Source organism: Geospiza fortis, unplaced genomic scaffold (genome assembly GCF_000277835.1).
Source record: "Geospiza fortis unplaced genomic scaffold, GeoFor_1.0 scaffold23, whole genome shotgun sequence".
In the NCBI taxonomy this organism is placed as follows: domain Eukaryota; kingdom Metazoa; phylum Chordata; class Aves; order Passeriformes; family Thraupidae; genus Geospiza; species Geospiza fortis.
Window position 1 is genome coordinate 9,604,592 of NW_005054303.1, and position 12,832 is coordinate 9,617,423.

Here is a 12,832-nt window from a genome sequence, read left to right on the forward strand (position 1 = left end):
CTGTGCGGTGTTTGTAATTCCTGAGCGCTCAGCCCGGCACTGGGGAATTTGCCCTTATTTGGTCGCAGGGAGGCAGAAATGTCGTCCTCCCTCCCTGACACAGACACACACCTCCCTTCAGCCTCCCCCCCGGTTGTCAGGCCGGAACGGCCGCCATCCCTCCCCCGCCGCGGCGACCCCCGCGCTGTCATGGCGGAACGCTTCCCCTCACACCGCTCCGCGCCCTCCCGCTGAGGGAAAGTGCCTGAGGGAAAGTCCCACCGAGCCCGTGTTTAGCCTTATTTCGCCTGAACTTGGCCGGCTGACAACAGCCCCGCCCCGTGTCTGTCCCGGTACCCAAACTCGGGGGATGGCAGCGGGTTCTCCCGTCCTGTCCCCCCTCAGAACTGAGGGAATGGCACCGAGCTGTCCCCTCGTGTCCCGGCACCAGAGCTCAGGGAATGGCTCCGGTGGGGCTCTGGGGGCCCTGTTGCTGCGTGTTCCTGCGTGGTGACCATTCTTGAACCGCCTCCAAATTCTTGTCTGTTGTGCTAATGTGAGATGTCGTCACGCCTACGTTTAGCAAAAGCTATGGAGCTATTAACTCGGAGGTAGGAAAGTGCTTTGATGAAAATATATTAAACATGAAAATCCGCTGTGGTTTCTCCAAATTATGCCTCCGTACTCTGAGACAAACACTTCAAAATATTCCAGTTCTAGTAAGGAGGGCAAAGCATCCTGAGATTTATTTTTTTTTTAATATGGAATCTTAGTGAGTAGCTCCTTTTCAGCTCCTTTTAAAGTGTTGCTAAAAGTTTGCTATCCGTAGAGTTCGGGAGTTGTGTGAGAGAAGGATTAATGTCACTGTATATTTAAATCCTCTTTCATTAGTTTTGTCTCCAGCTTTCAGCAGTACCTGGCCTCATAGAAAACGTGTTACAGCTTTTCCCCCAGTGATTTGTATTCACACAATTATTACAGGCACTGTAACTACTGTTCAAAAACATCCTTGTTTCCATTAGTGTATTTTTCAAAGCCTTTTTTACAAGACGAGAACTCCACCGCTTCTCTGTGTTACATGTGTAGTTTTGTGATGGAAGAGCCTGGATTTCTGACTATACATATTGTATATGCTTAAATAACTCTTAGTCTTCTGTGGATCCTGGTCTTTTTTCTGTTTTTTTTTTTTTTTTTTTACATGGGTTCTGACCTTGGAGCAATCCAAAAGAAGTCACTGGAAAATGGGAACCATCAGCTGTCTCTGCCTACAGGAGCTGCTCTGTATATCCTGTGTGCATATTTCTTTGATGGGAAGGGTGTCGGTTTCTCTTGTAGTTAGACCAGCGACTGATTCATCACTGAACCATCTCTTCCTGTAATTCACTGCCACTTCATTCAGTTGATTGTATTATGTGGGACAGGGAGAAATGCCAGGGCAATACAAAGAGAGGTGGATAATAAATTCTGTTTCAGCTGAAAAGTTGATGTTGTTTTATTATTTGTATCCTTGTGAGGACTGTCCCTTAGGAACACTAATAATGCACAAGAAACCTGTTTTAATAGCTGCAGTACAAACTCAGACCCTGTTATTCCAGAGTAAAAAGAAGACTCCTGCCTCAAAAACATATTTATAGAAACAGTAGATGGAGACAACAAGAGGAGTAGGAAATAACACAATATTGATTAACACAATAAACAGTCTTGGCAGCAAAATTAATCTGATGTCTCATTTAACTATAGCTATAATCTAACAAGGATGATCCAATTTAGAAGTGACATTTCCTTTATTTGGTCCAAAGCTTTAAACTATATATTTTATCAGCCCAGGCACAAAATATATACAACAGCTCCAGACAAAACTTGTTTGGTGTTTCCTTGCCCAATAACTAGTGTGGCCCTGATATGGTTGTGCTGATACCACAGGTGCTGGTAACCTGCTGAAGAGGTGTTTGCATTGAGTGGATTACTACTCACCCTGAGAGTACTCGCTCAGTCCTGTTTATTGCATCATTAGAGTTGTGCTGTCGTAAATCTGGAGAAAAGATCTTGGAGGAACACATGAGCACACCATTTTAATGCTACTGGTGTAAAGAGACATCCTAAGGAAAAATCCAAAGGACTGAGGCTGTTTAGCCTGTTGTTGCAGAAGTATTTCTTTTCCAGCTGGGCACACAGGTGCTGTTTTCCTCTGTACAATGACATGTCTAGGTCCCAGCTGGTTTTTACCTTTCATTCCTATTCAGTCAGAAGTTCACAGGACGTTCTTGCCATCACCTCTTACTGATGTCCCTAGAGAAAGTCCAGTCTAACGAGAGGGAGGAACCTCCAAAACCTCATTAGACATATTCTCTCTTCTCAGCAGAGCTATTACCAACCTGCTTTTTGTCAGCACTTTGTGAACCAGCTCATGCATGTAGTCATCCTCTCATATGGGAAGAGCCACATGATTCCCTTTTATGTTGCTTCATATGCAATCATGGTACAGGTGAGCCAAACCAACTGGTTCAGAAATTAAAGAGTGAGCTTTATGGGGAGGACTTCAGCACAAGTCTGATTTTCCCTTTAACAAAACACTGGCTGTTATTCCCTCATCCAAATCTGTAAGCCATATTTTCACAGCAACTTCCAGAGCAGCAATTTGGCACCTCTGGCAGTGGCAGGCCTCTTTCTGATCCATTTATTTGTGTTTAGGATTGATTATGCACTCATGTTTCCTGTTTAGCAGTGTTATGTAATATGCTGTAGGCTATTCTCCATTACACCACCCAGCCAGAAATGAAGATGATATTTAGATTTCTTCAGTGAAGCAAGAGCTCAGTATCTGGAGCAGAAATGAAAACTCAACCCTTATCTTTATCATGATAAAAGGAAGATTTTTTTCCCCACGTGTTTCATAAGGCAATGGAGTATAAAAATAGGACTGAACCCAAGCTACAGTTCAATCAGACATCAGCCACTTGGATCATTAAGATAAAGTTGAAATGCAATGAATGATTTTTTCAGGTTTGGCAGTCAGAAGACCTTAGATCTTAAGTTCTGGTATCCATTTCCCTAATACTCATTTCCCTTGTAAAACTGTCCCAAAAATTGCATAGATCAGATTCTATCAGTGAGAATGGATTATTTCATAATACAGCAATCAGTTCAGAAAAGTCTAAGCAACTGCTAGTCTAAGATCTAGTAATACTTTGTCACAATACCTTTTCACCACTGAAATTCTTCATCTTGTTTATGTTTGTGAATGTAAGTCTGGTACCTGGAATTCAGACGAGAACTACCAGTGTATAAAATGACAAGACTCTTCTAACAAGGTGTTGCATTAAAAACCATAGTGTATGTGGGGGAACTATGTAACTTTGTGTTTATATACCGCCAGGTTTTGTGCACAGCTGCTCCTTGTTAATTTAAAGGGCAGCCACAAGACATCATCTTACTTATATAAGTGCTCCTTTGTTTTTGTGACTAACAAATAAAGTTCTGCAAATTTGTATAACGTGGTTTTTGGCAAATTACACAAATGCGCGATCAGTACTATGGAAATAGTCAGAAGAGCAGAATATAGGGCACTGTAATGTCATACTGCCAAACCAGGAGTTCAAAACTCATGAGTCAGATCTCCTAAAATTATAAACCTAGTGGCTTTATTTACCTTCTGGCTTTTAAATTTTTACCATATGTTCAGATTACACTTTTAGGATTTTCCATATAGTTTGCAGGTCTATTTTTTTTTTTAATAAACAAAATAGCTCATTACACCATCTTATAACTGAAATCAGGCAGCCTCAGATTGATTAGACTCAATAAAATCATGGAAGTTGTCAACACTGATTAAACTAATGCTTGATCCTTCAAGGAATAATTATTTTATAATTAAGTGGTTTTTAAGCACATTTATTTACATAGACTTCTGCCAGTTTGCTAAGGCATGATTAAAAGCTGAAGTTAGTATCACTAGTGCTAACTAGATAAACTGGTGTGCTGTGCATTTTAGGCACTGAGCTCTTTATTCCTTTAACTACAGCCTCCTTTCCTTGCAGCCACTACCAGCTCTACTGAGTCCTAAGCAAGTGACTTTAAAGCAAAACATTTTCCAGCAATCACAGAATCAGATCAGAAATGGCCTCAACAGGTCATTTAGTCCCATTTTGTGTTTAACCAAGATTTCCTTTCTTGCAATTTAAGGCAATTATTTTTATTCATATTGACTTTGGATATGAGAAACAGTTGTGCCATTTTTCTTTGCAACCAGATTTTTATATGAAAATCATTGTGTTTTCTCTCCACCATCTCTTCTGTAAAATGACTAAAAATTACTCAACCTGTACTCAGAAGCAAAGTCTTCTTGGTTTCCAGACATTCACTGCTTTCTCCTGGCTTCTCTGCATGCACTTTGTCTCTTAGTTTTCAAGTGCTATGCTCAAAACTGGAGACGTTACCAGCTCTTGCCTTGGTGGTTCTGAAGAAGCAGATGACACTCCAGTTTCTACATTTCCATTTTTACCTTTATTTGCAACATCATGATGTTGCAGATTAATTCTCAGAATATGATCCAAAATAATGCATCGGGGGGTTTTTTCAGTTGAAATTGAAAGAGTAAATTTAGTTTAGATATAAGGAAGAAATCTTTTACTGTGAGGATGAGTGAGGCCCTGGCACAGGTTGCCCAGAGCAGCTATGGCTGCCCCATCCTTGGGAGTGTTCAAGGACAGGTTGGATGGGGCTCTGAGCAACCTGGTCTGGTGAAAGGTGTCCCTGCCCATGGCAGGGCACTGGAATGAGATTGTCCTTAAGGTCCCCTTCCAACCTAAATCTAGGATTCTAGGATTCTATGAAATTAAGCAGCTGTTCCTTTACTTGGATAGCTAATGGTTCCAGCTTGCACTTGTTCCTATTAGATAATGTCTTATCAGATCCCATCTGCACCTTGCCAGGATTATTCTGAATTCTAATCTTATCTGTTAATGTACCTGAACTCTGCTTGGTCTTGTTTGAAGATATTAAAAGGATACTCTATATGGTCCAGGGGGTAAATAAATGAAAACAGGGAATTTTATCTAGAACTGCTATGATGGGGTTAAACAACATACTGCAATTATTGGCAGCAACTGTAAAGCTGGAAAATTATGCTAAGTCTTAAACAAGATCAACGGTGTAGTTAAACACAGGCAAAGACCAATACTTCTTACTCAGAGATCAGTATGTGATTAATCTGTCAGATTTACTGATATGCTTAGTGTCAACAATTTTTATAATAATTGAGTGGTAGCATGATATGAATTCCTCTTGTTTTCTCATTTCTATGATTATTTGATAATTATTCATCTCTGTTTTCCCTCTTGTCATTAGCAGGTGAATGGGAAAAACACAGGAGCCGATGAAGCAGGTGGTACCTTCACCCTGTTGCCAGGACTGTTATCAACTCAGGTATAAGATGGAATTAAATCAGAATAATAAGCAGATTTGTAAGAGTATTTTATTAAAGATACTGTTGCAAAGCACAGAATAAGCTTTAAAGATGATGATAACTAACCTGGAATGTCTTTACTGGTACTCTACATAGACTGGAAGCAATTGCTAAGTTACAGAACAGTCACAGCCTGTTCTAGATGTCCTACACTTAGTATATTGTTGAAGGTGATGCTATAAATGTATTCCCTTCTCTCCTCTGCTTTGTGGTGGTCCTGCCCTTAAAGTCCTTCATGTTTTCTATAGAAAGCACATCCCATTTGCTCTTAGGTATCTTGTGCCTTCTCCCTACAGAGTCCCCAGTGGTATCCAGCTTTGCCCAGATATTCACCATCCTCTCCTTTACTCCATACAGCCACTGGGACTAAAGTGTCAGCATCCCAGTGCTGCACTGGAGGCTTTTCAAATACCTGCATTAATGTTTGAGGTGTTACGTGTTAATAGAGCTGATACCTTCAACATCTATATGCTGAAATATTGGGGGCTATGTAATTAGATTAAGGAACCACATTCAAAGATATCTGAACATATTTTCTTGCATTTGTATAGTAACTTTATAAACTCAAAAAGAGTAAAGCAAGCACAGACACATGCCCTATACAAGCTGCAATACAGACAATATTGTACACACTTTGTAACAACAGTAATGAAAATGATGCCAATTATAAATAAAATTATAGACAGACTCTTCTTGAGATAACAGTTATAGTGAACAATGAAACATCCTTTTATAATCATGAGTAGAATTAGTAAAATATGTAACTACAGCAGAATATAATCAGCATGTTTAGTCTGCTTACATGTCTTAATTTGATCCACTATTGTCTGAGGGAAGCAAAAGAAATTGATATTTTTATAATTCATGCTTGCCCTAATTTGGAACACTTACTGCCTTATTGCTTTTTTAGTTAGGGTTTTTCCCTCCCCCCATTAATTTAGCTGGAAACATTACTATTCCTAAAATGTTCAAATCTGAACATGAACGTCTGATTCTCTTCTTTGAGCCAGCTTTTGCAAGGCTTAGCTCCAGAACAAGGTGTCCCCTATGCCCTGTGAAGATTATTTTACATTTACTCATCTCCTTGTTGGTAAAAAATTTTCACCATTCTTTTTAAAAGACCAGAGCACCATTTCTTTACTCTCCACATACAAGCACTGTGCTCCATGGAAGGTCCTCTTCAGCTTGCAAATGATGATCATGGCAGCAGGGGAAATCATGTCAGCTGGATCTTTCTCACCATCCTGTCCTTTCTCAGGGACCCTCTGTCCTCAGTTTTAAGATTTTTTTTCACCACTTAACTCTTTTTTTTTTTAACACTTGATAGCTTAGCACTGTGCATGAGTATACACTTGTAATGTTTGAACTAAAAAATCTACACAGTTTTTGACAGCAACTCTAAGAAGCCACATTTCAGAAAAGGAGCACTCCAGCGTGTGGACAGAAATTTTGCAAATTCATTTCAGTGCAGCCCTTAACACCTGGCATCTGCCTCTTTTGGCTGTTTGCTCCATGAAAGACTTTGAATTTGTTTCTTACAGCTGTAAGTAATAGTCACAAAGAAGTAAGACTTATGATACATAGAAGAGTCCAAAACAACTTTTACTGCATGTTCTAATTTGACTGCTTTGGTGCCTTTTGCGACTGCTGCAGTATGTCAAAAAAGCAAAGGTGGTGCCAATTCAGATCTGGCACACGAGGTTCTGAGTTTTTATGAAATCTTTTGCCGACCAGTTCTTCCTCATGTCTTCTCCAAATCTGGTTCTCTCAGTTGTTCAGAAGCTTAGAAGTCCCTATTTCACTACTGCCATGCAGAAAAGAAATGCAAGAAAAATATTAAAAGTCAGAAGCCCACACTGCAGTACTGTATTTGCTAGCATGATGTGGTCCCTCCCACCTCACCATGTGTGGTTTTGCTCTAAATACCCATCCTTCAGTTATACTCAGAGCACCCACCACAGTCAGGAACTCTTTTAAAAAACCATACATTTCCTTCAACCCCTACCCCACCAGAACATGACCTTAAACAACGTTGTCATCTTGTTTCAGAAACTTTTGCTTCTTTTTCCTTTGCCTTCTGTTTTCAAAACAGCTACAGATTTGCTGAAGAAAAACTTCACTTCCCAAACCTCCCAGAAGGATGTTTTCATACTGTATGTGTTACTTTCCAGCAGTGGTTTATGGCTTGGCTTAGTGGATGCTCCAAAAATTGCACAAGTATTATTTCCCCTCAGCCACTCACAGCATGGAACACCCCAACTCTGAAATATTTCTTACTGCTTCATATTTGACTGTATTTTTGGTTGTGGTTTTTTTTATCTTGCCTAACTCAGAGGTAACTGTTATGTATTTACTCGACACACACACCCCCACATAACCCCCAAATTCTTATTTTAGGTTAAATGCAGATAAATTTTATAAATATTTACAATTTCAAGAAGTCTCTTTCAACCATACTAGTTCATGACAAATATGAGCAGCTTTGTGTCTGAGAGGAACAATCAAGAAACTGGAAATGCATGGTTGTAACTTTTGAGGACAATCCTCAGGGTTATTGTTTTTTTTTTTTTTTGCACACTGACTTCTTTCTCTGGATATGTGAACCACATTGAAGAAAGAATATGATTGTGCCACTTCTGCATAACTTATACTTGGTGTTTCTATCAGACTGTGGCAGCCCTGGCCCAAGTGGTTGTGTCTACATGGCAGAGGCTGCACATGAAGCCAGGCTGAGCAGCTCTTTGCATCACTTACCTGCCAAAGCATCCTCAAGGCCAGCTCAGGGCTGAATTTCCTGGCACACCTTGCAGAGGAAAGCCTCGAGTGATGCTCCACACCTTGGTGTGCACCATGGCCAGGCCCTCACTCACTGCATGTGCCAGGCCCAGGCTTGTCTGCTATTTCATCTGCCCTCTGTGCCATGTCACATACTTAAGGTGGGCAAAAAAGCCAGCTGGGACAAAAGGCTTTTGTTTTGTGCCATGAGGGCAATGTGAACAGGGGAAACACATCTTGGGCAAACTGCTGCTTCAAAGTACTGCTGGTTCTGGCAGCAAGGCCATATGTCTGCCTACCACATTCTTAAATTCTTGGAGGGGAATTCACTGGACCAGTGCTGTTTTTGCAAAGTAACTCTTACATGACTAGCTCAGAAGTCAGGAAGTCCTTTTTTTTTTTTTTGTAAACTAACAAAGGAGGGAAAAAAGATGTTCTAACTACAGTATGCATGTGAGCACTGTTTTTCCCCTGGACATCCGTGTTTGCCATTGCTGTTCATTACCATGTCAGCCTGCACTTTCCAGTCCAAAATCTCTGTCATTTCCAAATCATGGACAACTCACACACACGACTGAGCTTCATTCCACCACCTCCCTGAAATTCATCGGCTGTGCTGTGTGGGACCACCTCTGAGTGCAGGAAGGTGGCCTGCCTGTGAATATTAAATCACATTTTTCCGATGAGACAGCAGAAACACTGCTAATCAGTGCCAACTGTGGTGGGGTGGGGGGTAGCACACATGGAGCCGCCGGCATTGCCGGGAGCCTGCAGCCCACAGGAAGGGAGATCTGAGATAAAACCTTGTGCCCTCCTCGCAGACTCAAACCGCCCAGCTGCCCTAAGCACAGAACTGTTTGGGGATGCACAGCCGCGGGAGGATCTGCTTCGCCCTCTCCCAGCAAACTGGAGCATTCCAGCCCTGGGAGCAGGGACAGGAGTGGTCCCAGCGAGCCACGAGATGGCGCTGGAACCCCCATCCCCGCATCCTGAGCCGCTGCAGAATTCCAGCCCTTCCCAGCGCTTACAGAGGATGCGGCTCCTTCCACTTCATCAAAGTCAGAGGAAGTCTGTGATTAGCTGGATGTTTACAAATAAAAGGAGGATCTGGAGACAGATCAAAGATGGCTCTCCAGATTTGGCTCGATACCAGGTTCCTGCGCTAATAGCATCTGCATGGGTTCCACTCTTATGTTCAGTGGCTGAACTTGGTGTATCTCATCGTGCATTAATAATGCTTTTTCAAGGCTTAGTGCATTTATTAGAAGTCTGAAGATTCAGCCAGCTAAGGACCTGAAGAAACAAAACAACAACACGCCTCAGCCAACAGGAGCTTCCAGGCTCCATCTAAGAGAAGCACCCACTGGGCTCTTCCTCACCCTGCTTCCTGCAATGTAAAGGGAACCAAGAAGCAAAGATAAGCACTGTTCCAAAATCCAAAGGATGTAGTACTTCAGTCTTAGTAAACAGGAGCAGTAGCTCCCCTAACACTCTCTAACAATCTAAGTAGCTTGGATGGTCCAATCATACCATATGTGCTTTTCACTGAGGAGACTATAGTTCATCCAGGATCTCAGTGGCCTTGTCACAGCCCAAAGGACCAGGGAGAGAAGTAGATGGGAGATAAAAGATGTGGTGTGTGAAATACACTGAGTTAATGTATATGTGTTCTAAGGGACATCTTTGTTTTGACTCTGTGTAACAAACCAACATAGCTTGTGAGGTCTGGGAGGCCACAGACTATTCATTCCTTCTCTCATAGCAGTGCTCTGTTTGAAGTTGGTATTTCTATTTGGGGTCTAAGCCACACTGAACTTGATCAAATAAACATTCTCCAAAGGAAACTGCCTTTGAACTATTTAACTCTTTGCACAACAAACTAAAGCTGACAGAACTGTAACAATTACTGTAAAATTTCTTGTGTCTTGACTGAGATCTTTTCCCGTTTTTAAGTTACTGTACATCAGGACCTCTGTCTTTTCTGGCAGAACTGACTGTGTCAGCAATGGCCAGTAAAATCTAAGTGAAACACAATCCATCTGAAAGCAGACTAGGTGGGGCTAACCTTCAGACTTCCAGGCACGCAGAGTATTAAGTGTCATATTTTACAGCATATGTAAGTGTACACAACTTCTATTTAATTCACCTGATAACAATGTAGCTCAGACATCTGAGCTCTCTCCTGGGCTGTGGGACATACTAAGACAATTTCTTCATCAGTTCCAAGAGATCCTACCTTGTATTTCTTCCTCCTAAAATATTACTGTATCTATCCTTTTCCCAAAGGAGGGATACTTTAGATTTTGTCTCTTAAAATGTTTCTGATTTATTCTAAGTAATTCAATAACCAATGGCTAGAAACCAGAACCTCAGTAATTTGGAAGCTGGGACTCTACCAGTAGGTACCAGTAGGAAACCCACAGGCAGGGAAGAAACCAGGGCACCATCTTTAGCATCCTAAATAAAAGCCCTAATAACAACTTGTGTAAGAGGAGCGTAACCGACACCAGAAGTCTGGTGTATCTGCTGCCAAAACCAAAAGCAATTTATGGTATTCAGCAAACTCTATTTTTAGCCAGCTTATCTGCATTTCCACAAACTTTCATGGTCTTTGGGGCTTTTGCCATGGAGAGAAGGACAGTATGTTATTTTTCCCTTTCATTTTCTGGGGAGTCAGAAGCAGAAGTCCCTCTGGTGACCATCCGCAATGTAGTGGGATGGTTACCTAAAAAGGAGAGAACAGGTATTACTGAGTTGTGTAGGTTCAACTGAACATGTGAGAGCTATTCAAAAAAGCAACTTCTTAGCCCTAATCATTGCTTTAAAACAGGAAGAAAGCTAATCTTCCTTTTCAAAAAACAGAAGGCAAATAAAAGAGCTGAAAGGATGCATTTCTAAAATAGCAAACTTGTCATCGGGGGAGATGGGGGAAAAGAGAGGGGGAAAGACTGATTTTTGCATCTTTTGTGTTGGCAAAGCAGCTGCTGCAGAGACCTTGGCAATTGCTGACACTGGTGGCACTTTGCCTGACAGACAAATTGAGAAACTAAGGATTTACAACAGTCCTGATTTCCAGTGGATTTCCTACAATCTACACAGCTTCCAGGATTTAGAGGCCTATAAGGGATGCACTCATTCCCTGTAAGGAGTCTGGGGATGTCTACAGAACTAGAAGACATATTTATCTGAAGTCACATCTTATTTGCAAACAAAAAAAGCACACCCCAAAATCTCATTGATGCAAGTCACACATGAGTTTGAGTGAAAACAATAAATGCAGCAGAACTTTGTCAGAGAGGGAAGTTCTTGAACCATTTCTTTTTTTTTTCTCCCACCGGAAATTCTACATGCAGCATTGTTTTTGTGGTTGTAGCTGCAGGAAGATTTACTATGGTTTTTAGTATGCCAGAAGACACAGGAAAGGATTAAACCTTTTCATTTTCTTGCAAGAGAATCAAAGATCCTGACCACGTCTGAACCTCAAGGTTACTGGGGTGAGGTGTGCCACACTGACTACACAAAAGAGACAGTCAAACCTGGCCTTGGACCATCTGAGGATTTCTCATCTCACAGTTCTGTTATGTTCCCTTTAATATATAATTAGGAAACTTTAGAAATGTATTTCCAGCCACTCTTACACAGGGAATCTGTGTGAATTACTGAAAACCACTTCTCTAAAAGCAAAATGCACGACATTTTCTTATGTATTAAATTAATTTAAAAATCCCCACCCTTCAAGATATTTGAGGGTAAAAATAACCCAAATGAAGATTCTGATAGCATTTCTCCTATGAAGCTGGCACTGGCCATTCAAGTACATGAAAAGGAACATGGGCTGTTTGTTTCAGGGCTGAATATTTATAGTCATGACGAAGTGATTCCTGAGTCATGAGCTCTACTGCCCTGTTACAAATTAAGATTTGTCTTTCTGCATTAAAAAAATAAAATCAGAATTAATTCCAGAATTGTGGAAGTGACTGTAAAAGTAGCAAAAGACACTTAATTTATAAAATGTGTCCTGATTTTTGGCATCTTTCCCCTACAAAATCTCAGCCTACTCACATGTCTCAAGAATACACCGCACAGCAATATTTTAGGAGTTTTTTGGAAGTTGGAAGAAAATACAGAAAACTGGTTTGTAGCTGAGAACTACAGAAATGTCAGCTTTTGAAAACATGTTCCTAATTTCTAGCTTTCAGCAGACTTTATAAAGTCAAATTAGTCATGCTTCATCTTTAAGTCTGCGACAAGCATCAAACCAGCTGAGAATTAGGGAAGTCAGAAGATTTGATTTTTAACCCTCTGAGATTGAGCAGCACTTAAGTCAGAAGCACACAGGGATAGTAACAGATACTGTCAGCATCAGCTTAACTTACACAGAGAATTACCCCGAGCTTTCAGCATCAGACCAAAATGAGACAACTGTCTCCCCTTACTGAGAAAATCAGCAAGGGGCACATGGCAACAGAGGAGCTCCACAGCTGCATCTGGGCCCACAGCTGGAAGGCAGGCAGGCCAGAGGAAGGTGGGAGCCATTCCTGGTGTTTGGGCAGACAAGGGGCCCAACTCATTCCTGGCCTCGGGCCAGGCCAACCACACAAACCCAGTGGTGCA

General features: G+C 41.3%; 1 protein-coding gene across 1 annotated transcript in view; it reads right to left on the minus strand.

Annotated features, from left to right (window-relative positions):
* Positions 1–1,455: 1,455 nt before the first annotated feature.
* Positions 1,456–12,832, minus strand: part of ZBTB1 (zinc finger and BTB domain containing 1) — a 28,394-nt gene continuing 17,017 nt past the window's right edge. Inside the window, exon 3 of the mRNA XM_005417934.2 lies at positions 1,456–7,247. Coding sequence (XP_005417991.1) covers positions 7,211–7,247 — 37 coding nt within the window. The 3' untranslated portion in view covers positions 1,456–7,210. The remainder of the gene's footprint in view (positions 7,248–12,832) is intronic.